This window comes from Sorex araneus, chromosome X (assembly GCF_027595985.1).
Source record: "Sorex araneus isolate mSorAra2 chromosome X, mSorAra2.pri, whole genome shotgun sequence".
Taxonomy (NCBI): Eukaryota; Metazoa; Chordata; class Mammalia; order Eulipotyphla; family Soricidae; genus Sorex; species Sorex araneus.
The window spans coordinates 265,798,263-265,811,000 of NC_073313.1; the positions used below are offsets into that span (position 1 = coordinate 265,798,263).

Here is a 12,738-nt window from a genome sequence, read left to right on the forward strand (position 1 = left end):
TCCAGTTTGTTGAGTGTGTCCAGTTTCTTTTAGGTTCATTGATAAGGAGCCTCCATGCTATTTCCAGAGTTTGTACCTCTTTACTCCTTTCGAATGCATTAGTTTACATTTTGAATTTATTGTATATGTATTTATAAATAGAAGGTGAAATTGTACTTTTGTGATATATTTTTCTAATAGTTGGGGCCTGTGCATTGTTCATTTTGTGTGTCTTTTTTTTGGAGATGGGCATTTTGGAATGTTTAGCTCATATACTTATTTTTTACTCACTTTTTTGTTTGTTATTCATTAGATCTTTTTTCACTTTAACTGTGAGACCCCATATGACTCTTGAAGTGCCAAAGTCTTCTCCTTTTTAAATTTTTTTTTTTTTTTTTTTTTTTTTGCTTTTTGGGTCACACCTGGCGATGCACAGGGGTTACTCCTGGCTCTGCACTCAGGAATTACCCCTGGCCGTGCTCAGGGGACCATATGGGATGCTGGGATTTGAACCCGGGTCGGCCGCGTGTAAGGCAAACGCCCTACCCGCTGTGCTATCTCTCCAGCCCCAAATTTTTCTTTTGGTAATTTTTATTTTTGCTTTTTTTGAGGGGGATCACATCTGGTGTTGCAAAGGGGTCACTCCTGGCTCATGCACTCAGGAATTACTCTTGGAAGTACTTGGAGACCATATGGGATGCTGTGAATCCAACCCAGGTTGGCTGCATGCAAGGAAAATGCCCTACCCACTGTACTATCGCTCCAGTCCATCTTTTAAAATTTTAATAAAATTGTTAAAAATAAATTTGTTCTCAATAACTATATACATTTAATATTCCAACACCAATTCCACCGCCATTACACCTTTCCACCATCAATATTTTGAATTTTCCCCACCACTACCCAGGGCTTCCCCAATAGAAGTCCCTAAATAATTAATTTTGTATTGTTAGTTATTAATAATTTTCAAAAATGATCAAATAATTTCCTGTGTGAAGAAACTGTGTGAAGATTGTTGTATCTCAGCCTGGAAGCATTAAGCCCGTGTATATGAGATTTACTAGCATACTTCTACGCATTGATAAATGGACATCAGTTGCTTTCTACTTTACACCCCACCCAATGCGCTGTGGTACTGGTACATCAATGGTGTAGAGTATGAGATGCTGCTCTAGGAATTCTCACGTTTCACTCAGAGTGATACAGCTCAAGTTTAATTTTCAACTGTATGGCGACTTTGGGGTCCAGAGTCATCTCTACAGTTTATTGATCTCTTCCAAGATTTCTTTGTGAGTCTCTGGATTATGGCTGTTAATGAGCTATCATGGTGCCAGAGGCAGTTTTTTGACGTGTCTGCCATGCACCCAGAAGAACAGGGAGATGTGGGGAGGTTGCCCATCCTGACTCTGAAAGCCTGGCGATTTCAGTCACAAAACCCTGCATATCTATGCTTTTCAGCAGTTTCACTCATGGATGAGACTCGTCTGAGTCTGTGGATATTGGCTGTGAGCATGATGGCAATTGATTCACAGAGTTTCACAAAGCACAGTGATCACAGACCACAGTGGTAGGGAATCATGCTACTGACAACAAAACTGCAAAATCCGAAAGTGGGGAAAACTGACCTTCCAGGGAGTGACTCTGTCCCAGTCAGCCAGACTTGCCCTAGGCGAGATAACCTGGTGAGTTCACAGAGCACTTGAGGACAGGGGGGAGAAGGAGGGTCACATTAAAAGGCCTTTAACAAGCAGCTGGAAGGAGGAAGGGTAAGAAAATGCTCCAGGGCTCTCAGGAATCGAGGGCGATCCTGGGAACCGTGTGGACAGATGTGCAAGAAACAGCACCAAAGAGGTTTCCAGTTCAGCAGGCACTCGGTGATGGGATCCAGGAGGTGGTCGAAGGGAGCAAAGGTGGGGTCCCCTGGCGAGTCTCTCAAGGCTGGATCAGACGAGCAGTGTACCAGTGATAAAACAAATGGACCCCAGTTGGTGGACTGGGGTGGTTGTCACTGATTGAGGGTGGCAGGTGAAACAGCCTCACACTAGCCATCACAGGGTCACAGGGAAATATATGCCCGCCAGGTCACAGTGGGCTCCTTCCCGCCTGTATGGAAGGTGCAGTCTCAAAGAGGAGGTCCATTGATGCCTGGGTGGTAGAAGGCACATAGGTCCTCGTAACGGCAATGGCCCTCTTTGGCAAAGTGCCAGCAGACCGAACGGCCGGATTTGTCTTCCATAACTTGAGGTCCAAACTTAGGCAGGCAGGTATTCTTGATAGGAGACCAACTTTTGAGCCTTTGAGGGTTTCTCTGCTCTTTGTGAAAGCCACCCCAGGAGGGACCCTCATGGCCTGGTCCAGGAAAAGGAGGTTCAGCATTGACTCCCCACCAACCACGGCCACATGGGGTAGACCTGGGACCTAGGGCCCCTCGAATTGGACCCCTGTCCGGGGGGGAGGGGAGGTGGGAGACTCAGCAGTGGTGGAATTCTTGGTCCTCTCGGTTCTGGAGGACCTCTATGAAGAGGGATGAGACTTCCATCTTCCTGTCTCCAGGCTCCTCCTGTCTGGCATTGGGGCTGTTGATGCGGGGGCTGTAGCTGAATCTGCTTCTTTCGCTGCGGCATTGTGGTTGCAGCAATGGCTGCAGTGGGATTAAGGGTAGGGAGTGTTTTGTGATGTGTGACACGGCCGCTTCTGTGGCCGCAGAGTCCAGGAATATGTTTGCTCATATGTGAGACTGAACTCTTCAGCGCGAGGGGAGCGGCCTTGAGCATGGGGGCGGTTGCGTTGTGGAGGTCTTTGGCTGCCGAGTTGGGCCCCTTGGGGCGGGGATGGCTCTCACGCCCCTCCTCTGGTATGCCCATGTGAAACAGCCTGGCCCAGAGTCAGGTGGCATGGTTATGGGGGCCTCATGTTATGCTCCCTTTCGGGAGAAGCAGCCGTGTGTTCTGGACAGTGGCAGATGACGGGATTATCTGGCAGTGACAGGAGGTGGCTTATGGGCGTGACCCCTGGGTCGCCAGAGACTGGGAAAGTGGGCAGAGGATCTCTGCTCCTGGTCCCTTGAGCCCAGAGCCCAAGGCCACAAAGTTCCACATTACCTGGGTGTTGCAACAATGTTGCAGTAAGGTTTAGCTAGACAGTGTGAGGCATTTAAGATATGCAAGCAAAAGAAATAAACGTTTTATTGGAGGATCACATAACTGTCTCCGGGGTTTTTTGTGCTGTGGTCTGCCAGAGAGTAGCCTGTTCAGCCCCCATTTATTAACTTGGTTGATGTTTAGAACCGATGATATTCAGCCACATAGGCAGAATATGCAAATTAACTTAGTCAATGGAAACAGTATTAAAGTCAGTTACACACAAGGAAGTACAGTCAGTTAAAGTAAGAGAAGAGAAAAACGATATTTACATCCAAGCCTAGCTAGGCCTGATATTATGGTATGTTGTACACCAACACCTCGGTACCGTAAGACGGCACTCATGTGTGATCTTTACTCATTTTGAGTGCATGAGCTTACGTTTAGAATTTATTGTATCCTTCGTTTATAAGTCCAAAGTGATATATTACTGTACTTTTGTCGTGTATTTTCCTAATAATAGGGTTCAGTGAATTGTTCATTGGTCTGTGTTTTTTTTGGGGGGGTGGAGATAGGCGTTTCTAAGTGTTAAGCTCAGTTACTTATTTATCTATTTTTGGTTTGTTGGTGTGTGTTTTGTGTGTGTGTGTGTGTGTGTGTGTGCGTGAGCATGCATGTGTATGTATTAGTTCTTTCTTCAGTTTAACTCTGAGTCCTCTTGGAGTGCCAATATCTACTCTAGGGCACCAGGATGCTCTTTGCTTTAGATGGTAATTGGGTTTGTTTGTTGTTGTCACACAAAATCTTTTGAATTTGGAGCAGTTCATTTCTTTACTGCAGTTCTTTGGTCTTTGTTTTGGGCAGCAAAAGAGTGCCACAGTTTTGTATTCATTTTGTGATTACACGTTTTCTGCCTACAAAAAGGATTCAGTGAATCAGTAGATGGCTTTAACTGAGATGCTATTTTAATCCTGTTCATTCTTTCAAGCAATGAATACCTGACATTTTCTATTTATATGTCTTCTCTGCCCTACCCATCTACATGATGTGTTAGTTTTTAGTGCACAAATCTTTCATCTCTTTTTTCTGGTTTGTGCTTAGATTTTCTTTTTTTTTTTTTTCCCAAATAAGTATTTTTATTTTTTTTTATTTTTATTTTTTTTTAAATTTATTTATTTTTAATTAGAGAATCACCGTGAGGGTACAGTTACAGATTTATACACTTTTGTGCTTATACTTCCCTCATACAAAGTTTGGGAACCCATCCCTTCACCAGTGCCCATTCTCCACCACCCGTAAACCCAGTGTCCCTCCCACCCTCCCCAATCCCATCTCCCCCCCACCCCACCCTGCCACTGTGGCAAGGCATTCCCTTCTGTTCTCTCTCTCTAATTAGCTGTTGTGGTTTGCAATAAAGGTGTTGAGTGGCTGCTGTGCTCAGTCTCTAGCCCTCATTCAGCCCGCAACTCCCTTCCCCCACATGGCCTTCGACTACAATGTAGTTGGTGATCGCTTCTCTGAGTTGACCTTTCCCCGGAACGTGAGGCCAGCCTCGAAGCCATGGAGTCAACCTCCTGGTACTTATTTCTACAGTTCTTGGGTGTTAGTCTCCCACTCTGTTATTCTATATACCATAGATGAGTGCAATCTTTCTATGTCTGTCTCTCTCTTTCTGACTCATTTCACTCAGCATGAAACTTTTCATGCCCATCCACTTGACTACAAAATTCTTGACCTCCTTTTTTCTAACAGCTGCATAGTATTCCATTGTATAGATGTACCAAAGTTTCCTCAACCAGTCATCCATTCTGGGGCATTCGGGTTTTTTCCAGATTCTGGCTATTGTAAACAGTGCTGCGATGAACATACATGTGCAGATGTTGTTTCGATTGTACTTCTTTGCCTCTCTGGGATATATTCCCAGCAGTGGTATTGCTGGGTCAAATGGGAATTCAATATCTAATTTTTTGAGAGTCGTCCAAATTGTTTTCCAGAAGGGCTGAACCAGTCGGCATTCCCACCAGCAGTGAAGAAGGGTCCCTTTCTCCCCACATCCTCTTCAACAGCGGTTGCTTTTGTTCTTTTGGATGTGTGCTAGTCTCTGTGGTGTGAGGTGGTATCTCAAAGTTGTTTTGATCTGCATCTCTCTGATGATTAGTGATGCAGATGTGCTTAGATTTTCTTTGATCTCTCTCTGGAATGATTGTAAACGGCATTGTGGTTGTCGCATTTGTTATTTTACTTTCTTCTGTCTCATTGTTTATATGTGGATATGCAATCAAAGTTTTATTTTAGAATCTTTTTTTTTTTCTTACTTTTTGGGTCACACCCATTATCACTCAGGGATTACTCCTCGCTTGCACACTTAATTACCCAAGGCAGTGCTGGGTGGACCATATGGGATGTCGTGGATCAAACCCGGGTCGGCCGCATGGCTCTGGTCCTGCAACCAATTTTTATATATTAATTTAATATCATCATTTTGTTGAAATCAGTAATCTAGTAGTTTTTTTTATGGACATAGGGTTTTCTATTTACATAATCATGTCATCTTCCAAACCTGTAGTTTTCATTTTTCAGTTTGGAATCTCTTCTTTTTGATTCACAAATTAAGTTTTTATATTTACTAACATTTTAGACTTTTATAATCTCATTGAAAGTTCCTTTTCAAAATTTAATTTAGGGGCTGGAGCGATAGCACAGCGGGTAGGGCGTTTGCCTTCCATGCGGCCCACCCGGGTTCGGTTCCCAGCATCCCATATGGTCCCCTGAGCACCTGCCAGGAGTAATTCCTGGGTGCATGATCCAGGAGTAACCCCTGTGCATTGCCAGGTGTGACCCAAAAAGAAAAAAAAAAAAAAGCAAAATTTAATTTAACTTTTTAGTTGAATCACTGCGAGATACAGCTAAAAAACTTTCATGACTGAATTTCAGTCATACAGTGATGGAACACCCAGTATGCATTTTCCACAACCAATGTCCCAGTGTTGCTTCCTCCCACCACGATCCACCCCTACCTGTGGCACGCACATTCCTTCTTACTTTCATTCTAACCCTCTCTATAATTGGGCAGTATTTTTTTGCAACACAGATACTAGGGGCCATCATGTATGATCCTTTGTCTGGTTTCAGCACATACCTCCCATTCCGAATGATCTTTCCCACCAACATTGACTTAATAGTCCCTTCTCTAGCCCAACTACCTTCTCCACTGGATGCAGTGTTAGTTTGGATTTCTTTTATCCTGTTTATTCTATAGTGGTTCTGACTAGACTTCCCAAACTGTTTATAAAAGTACTGGCAGGTGTTTCTGACAAGCCCTAGGCCAGTGAGCACCTTGTGTGCATTACAGGTACGGAAGGAAACAATTCAGGCGATGAGTCAGCTCATCACCTGGCCAGGACGGCCATAGAGAGGCTTTGCTGATCCTGTTTTAGCTTCTCCTGGATTCAGAGTTTGGAATGAGCCAACAGGAGCAGTAAGCCAGTGAAGGGATATTTTCTTCCTCATCTCGCCAGTGCTAACGGGCTCCAAGGCTGTAGATGAAACATGAAGTATGAATGCCTTCTACATCTGGGCAATCTGTGACCGTCTGATGATAAATCCAAACATTGTTGCGGGTTGTTTTGAAACTATCAGGTTAATTAAACTGACTTTCCAGTGGTGTCTCTGAGTTCCTGGGGTCTCGAACATTGCTTAATAGTTCAGCGCAAAGAGGGCATGGAGTCCAGAACATGATCTTTGACCAATCAGAGTGGAAACTCGTTTAATCAGGGACATGCAAACAGAAATCAAAGCATGTTAATCTTTCTATAATTTATAATCTCTTCATTGAGTGCATGAGTGCACACCCTCTCCTGGGCAGGACCTGTGCCCAGGTTTCTTAAACAAACTGTGACAAGCTCAGAATCGGCAGCTCCCTGCTCTGGCTGTGTTTCCCGATGGCTCCCACGGTGTTGGCCGCTCTCCTTCCCCTGAGTGTCTGTCTCCTGCTGGTACCCGGCCCCACCGAGGCGGGCAGGCTGCTGGTGGTGCCCATGGATGGCAGCCACTGGTTCACCATGAGGTCAGTGGTGGAGCAGCTGATCCACAGAGGGCACGAGTTAGTGGTGGTCATGCCAGAGGTGAGTTGGCATCTGAAGAAATCTTTGAATTTTACGGCCAAAACCTACTCGCTCTCTTACTCTCTGGAGGATTTGAATCATGAATTCAAGATTTTTGCTGACTATCAATGGAAAATTCGGGAAAAGAGTTTGCTTTCTCTTTTGATGGGTTCATCCAGCAAAATTTTTGATTACTTTTTCTCACACTGTAAGAGCGTGTTCGACGACAGGAAGCTAGTGAGATACTTGGAAGAGACTTCTTTCAACGCGGTGTTCCTAGATCCTTTTGACATGTGTGGTCTGATTATAGCCAAGTACCTGTCTCTCCCTTCTGTGGTCTTCACTAGGGGAGCATTTTGCCATTTTCAGGATGAAGGGACTCAGTGCCCGAGTCCCCTGTCTTATGTCCCTAGAGAATTCTTAGCTTTCTCGGACACCATGACTTTCTGGGAGCGAGTGCGAAATCTCCTCTTCCACGTAGAAGAACATTTATTTTGCCACCATTTTCTGAAAGTGGCTACAGATGTTGCCTCTGAGATTTTGCAGACCACCATCACCCCCTATGACCTCCACAGCCACGTGTCCATCTGGCTGTTACGGACTGATTTTGTGTTGGACTATCCCAGGCCCGTGATGCCCAACATGGTCTTCATCGGAGGCATCAACTGCCATGAGGGAAAGCCCCTGACAGAGGTAAGTCCCCCGCCTGAGCAGAGGAGGGAGAATCCGGCCATCCATGCTGCACTTCTCTCTCTAAGTGATGAAATTTTCTGTGACCATTCAATTGTACATGTAAAAAACGTGAAATTGCTATTCTGATCATAAATTGTATTGTAGAGTTGGTTTATAGATCAGGCACAAAGTCTTTTTTCAACTCCTATGTTTTTTAAAGTTCTGGAAACCATTGTCAACAGTGAAATTCCCTGAACTGAAACTTTCTGGCTCTCATTGTGGAATTGAATTCAAGTCATGTGATTTGTGTTGCATCAAAAAGATTGCACAATGTTCTCCGTTTTGAATGACTAGAATTAATTAAACTAACCCGTCCTGCTAGGTATTTATACTTATATACCTTTTTGTATTTCTTCAAAGTGCAGCAACTTCCCTCAGAACCATATAGCAGGAAGAGTGGGTGTATGCTAAACATAAGACATCTTTCTGAATTGATCATGTCAAGATTTATAGTTTTGAAACTAATCAGTTTCAATAAATTGATCTAGCTGATATTCAAACCCTCATTTATTATACTGGCAACCAAAATATTCAAAGTTATTGTTTCTCCGAAGCCCATTGAAATGTAGAGAGAAGCTACTCAAATTCATGATTTCACCAAAGGGCATGAAAATATTTTACAGAAATCCCTGTAAAATTGAAAAATATAGAGAGGATGATGATAAAGTTCATATACAAAAGATCCCACTTCTGTATCAGAGGAGAATGTGGCTTGGAAATTTTTGGTAGATTCCTTTGAGACCCCGTGTAAAACCTAAACGGATCTATTACTTTTGCTAATAGCTATTAGCTCTTAGTTTCAGGAATCAAGATGTTCAATCAATGCCAGCTCGTCTCATGGTACATTGGGACAAAAGATGACTCTCATGGCCTTCCTATCATTCCTTTTTGAAAAATTATTTTTCCCAAGAGTCATTATATTTATTTTACAAGGCTGTTCATGATGATTTGTTACAGACATTCAATATTGCAACCCAATCCCACCACCTTTGCACCTTCTCACCTCTATTATTTCCAATTTTCCCAACCACCCCTTAATACTGCCCCAAAACAGGCTCTCAATAATTTGTTTTTTTTGCTAAGTAATTTTTTATATTATATTACCTGTTATATATAATTTGCTAAAGGAATGATAAAAAGTATTTTCTTAGAAGAAAGTAAGCGACGATTGTTGTATCTCACCGTAGAGGTATTAAGTCCTTATGTAAGAGGTCACTAAATCTGTTGTTACAGGCTAAGCCTTCTGTGTTAAAATCTTGTTATCAAGATTTGATGCCTTCTACATTACATCTTATCCAATCTTGTATGCTACTCCTGTTTTATCAGTCTTGTAGAGTTTGGGGTATTGCGTGGCCACAAGTGTGGCTGCATGCTCCAGAAAGCTCTAGATTTATAATGGATGATAAGTATGGAGTTAAGTTTTTAACTAGGTGGCAGCTTTCGGGTGTGTATATGTCTACCAGGGCTTCCAGAAATTCCAGGGAGGTGGAGGAAGCAGCTCATCTGCAACTCCACGAAAGCCTGAGATTTCTGTCACAAAACCCGCATACCTGAAGTTTTCAACAGATTAATTTCTGGATGAGGCTCACCTAGCAGTGGATTGGACTCTAATTAAGCGCCCTGTTGTCCTGAGAAAGCAGCCATACAAAGACCTAGGGGAAAGTCACGTAACATCATTATGATGATATATTTATCACAAATATCATATTCTAGGGGGCTGGAGCGATAGCACAGCGGGTAGGAAGTTTCCCTTGCACGTGGTCACCCGGGTTCAATTCCCAGCATCCCATAAGGTCCCCTGAGCACCACAAGGAGTGATTCCTGAGTGCAGAGCCAGGAGTAACCCCTGTGCATAGCCAGGTGTGACCCAAAAAGCAAAAAAAAAAAAACCCACAAATATCATAATTCTAATGGTATGTTTATTACATAGCGTTCAGTAAAGGTTTTACCTGTGGATTTCAACCTTCTGACATCTAGGCATTAGGGGAAAAAAAGAAGTAGTTAATGAATCACAAAGTAGCATATATTAACTGTTTTGCACAATAATGAGTTTTGGAGACCACTATTTCTAGCAGTACCATTCCCTGATGCCGAAGTACCAGGTATACAATAACAATCCCCTTTCTTTGATACCTAGAAGATTTCTGTGAACTGATACTTGTGGCCGGACTGAGAGTTGAAAATTATTGGTTTGTGTTTTCTTCTGTTTTTTCTCAGTTTTGACATAATGTTAATTTTTTCTTCAGAATTTCATCCAGGCTGCAAATGCTCTGCAGCTATCTTTTTCCTGAGACTCTTTTAGACGTAAACTTGGGAATTTGTCCTTGGTTTGCATAACCTACCCAATTTTGAGAAGTTTCAGTTATGCAACTTCTGGAATTTGGCTTAGTGGCAGTTTATGTTTTAAGTGTGATTACAGCTGAGGAAGTTCCCATGATGTTGAATTTATAGTGTTGGAAAGCTACAGGTTATCTGTTTTGGATGCTAAATGAAATCAGTCAGTAAGTTCAAAATAATCACTGCATGGTGTTTCTCCTACATGGGACAGAGGGAAAAATAAAGAAACTTGCAAAATAAAAAAAAGCACAAAACTATGGGCTAGGCTGGAAGAAAACTGTGGAGTAAGTGTTGCCTTGACCAACTTTGGGTTGATCCCATGAGCATTCTTTCCTCACTTTTGATGACAGTGTTGTGCTTCACTGGGGAAAACCACAGAGTCTCTTTCATAAATATTTCGTTGTTGTTAGTCAACATTGTTTACAAGAGAAAATTCTACTACAGCTGCTTTATCCATCATCAATCCAAGAACATTTCCATCGAGTCTGTGTCTCGTGTATTGTGACGAATGCTGCCATGAACATCTCTATGCAGATACACTATAGAAATGATTTATTTCATCTCCTTCCCATAAATGTCTAGCAATGGCATTCTGGGATCATATGGTATTTTATCTCTTTTTGGTGGGGAGGGCACTCAGCGGGGCTTGATGGCTATTTCTGGCTCACTGTTGCTCCCAGCAGTGCTCAGTGGGTCAGGGAAGACCGAATTGAACCCAGGGCTCCCTCATACCAAGTCTTTGCTCCAGTCTGTTGAGTGTGTCCAGTTCCTTTTAGGTTCATTGATAAGGAGCCTCCATGCTATTTCCAGAGTTTGTACCTCTTTACTCCTTTCGAATGCGTTAGTTTACATTTAGAATTTATTGTATTCTTATTTTTATAAGTTTAAGGTGATATTGTACTTTTGCGATATATTTTTCTAATAGTAGGGGCCTCTGCATTGTTCATTTTTTGTGTCTTTTTGGAGATGGACATTTCGGAGTGTTCAGTTTATATACACAGTTTTCACTCACCTTTTTTTTGTTATGCATTAGATCTTTCTTCACTTTAACTGTGAGTCCCCATATGACTTTTAAAATGCCAAAGAGTGGGGGCCGGAGCGATAGCACAGCGGGTAGGGAGTTTGCCTTGCTCGGGGCCGACCCGGGTTCAATCCCCGGCATCCCATATGGTCCCCCAAGCACTGCCAGGAGTAATTTTTGAGTGCAAAGCCAGGAGTAACCCCTGAACATCGCTGGGTGTGACCCAAAAAGAAAAAAAATGCCAAAGAGTTCTCCTTTTTACACTTTTCTGGGTCATTTTTATTTTTGATTTTTTTTTGTTTGTTTGATGGGGTCACCCCTGGTTCATGTACTCAGGAATTACTCTTAGAAGTGCTCGGGAGACTATATGGGATGCTGTGAATCCAACTCAGTTTGGCTGCATGCTAGGAAAATGCCCTACCCACTGTACTATCACTCCAGCCCACCTTTTAAATTTTTTTTTTCTGCTTTTTGGGTCACACCCAGCGATGCTCAGGGGTTACTCCTGGCTTTGCACTCAAAAATTACTCCTGGCAGTGCTAGGGGGACCATATGGGATGCCGGGGATCGAACCCGGTCGGCCGCGTGCAAGGCAAACGCCCTAACCTCTGTGCTATCGCTCCGGCCCCACCTTTTAAAATTTTAATAAAATTGTTAAAAATAAATTTGTTCACAATAACTATATACATTTAATATTCCAACATCAATTCCACCGCCATTACACCTTTCCACCATCAATATTTTGAATTTTCCCCACCACTACCCAGGGCTTCCCCAATAGCATTCCCTAAATAATTAATTTTGTATTGTAGCTAAGAATAATTCTCAAAAAAAGGTTAAAAAATTTCCTTAGAAGAAACTGTGAAAATCGTTGTATCTCAGCCTGGAACCTTTAAGCCCTTGTATTTGAGATTTACTAGCATGCTTTTACACATTGATAAACGGACATCAGTGCCTTCTACTTTACACTCCACCCAATGTGCTGTGCTACTCCTGGTACATGAATGGTGTAGAGTATGAGGTGTTGCTCCAGAAATTCTCAAATTTCACACAGAGTGTTTCAGCTTAGTTAAATTTTCAACTGGATGGTGACTTTTGGGTCCAGAGCCATTTCTGCAGTTTGTTGATCTCTTCCAAGATTTCTTTGTGAGTCTCTGGATTATGGCCATTAATGAGCTAAATTGGCGCCAGAGGCAGGTTTTTTGACGTGGCTGCCAGGCACCCAGAATAACAGGGAGATGTGGGGAGGTTACCGATCCCGGCTCTGTGAAAGCCTGGCGATTTCAGTCACAAAACCCCGCATACCTATGTTTTCCACAGTTTCACTCATGGATGAGACTCCTCTGAGTCTGTGGATACTGGCTGTGAGCATGATGGCAATTGATTCTGGAGGTTTTCGGCTGTGGGGTGGATGAGTCCCACTACCCATCGCCCTCCAGGCTGCCCCGGATATGATATCAGCCTGGCACAGGATCTGGAGTTATCT

General features: G+C 43.0%; 1 protein-coding gene and 1 pseudogene across 1 annotated transcript in view; one reads left to right on the forward strand and one right to left on the reverse strand.

Annotated features, from left to right (window-relative positions):
• Positions 1–2,101: 2,101 nt before the first annotated feature.
• On the reverse strand, positions 2,102–2,627 carry LOC129400135 (proline-rich protein 3-like; annotated as a pseudogene).
• A 4,373-nt stretch (positions 2,628–7,000) lies between these two features.
• LOC101555017 (UDP-glucuronosyltransferase 1A9) overlaps positions 7,001–12,738 on the forward strand; it is a 122,551-nt gene continuing 116,813 nt past the window's right edge. The window contains exon 1 of the mRNA XM_055120542.1: positions 7,001–7,855. Coding sequence (XP_054976517.1) covers positions 7,001–7,855 — 855 coding nt within the window. The remainder of the gene's footprint in view (positions 7,856–12,738) is intronic.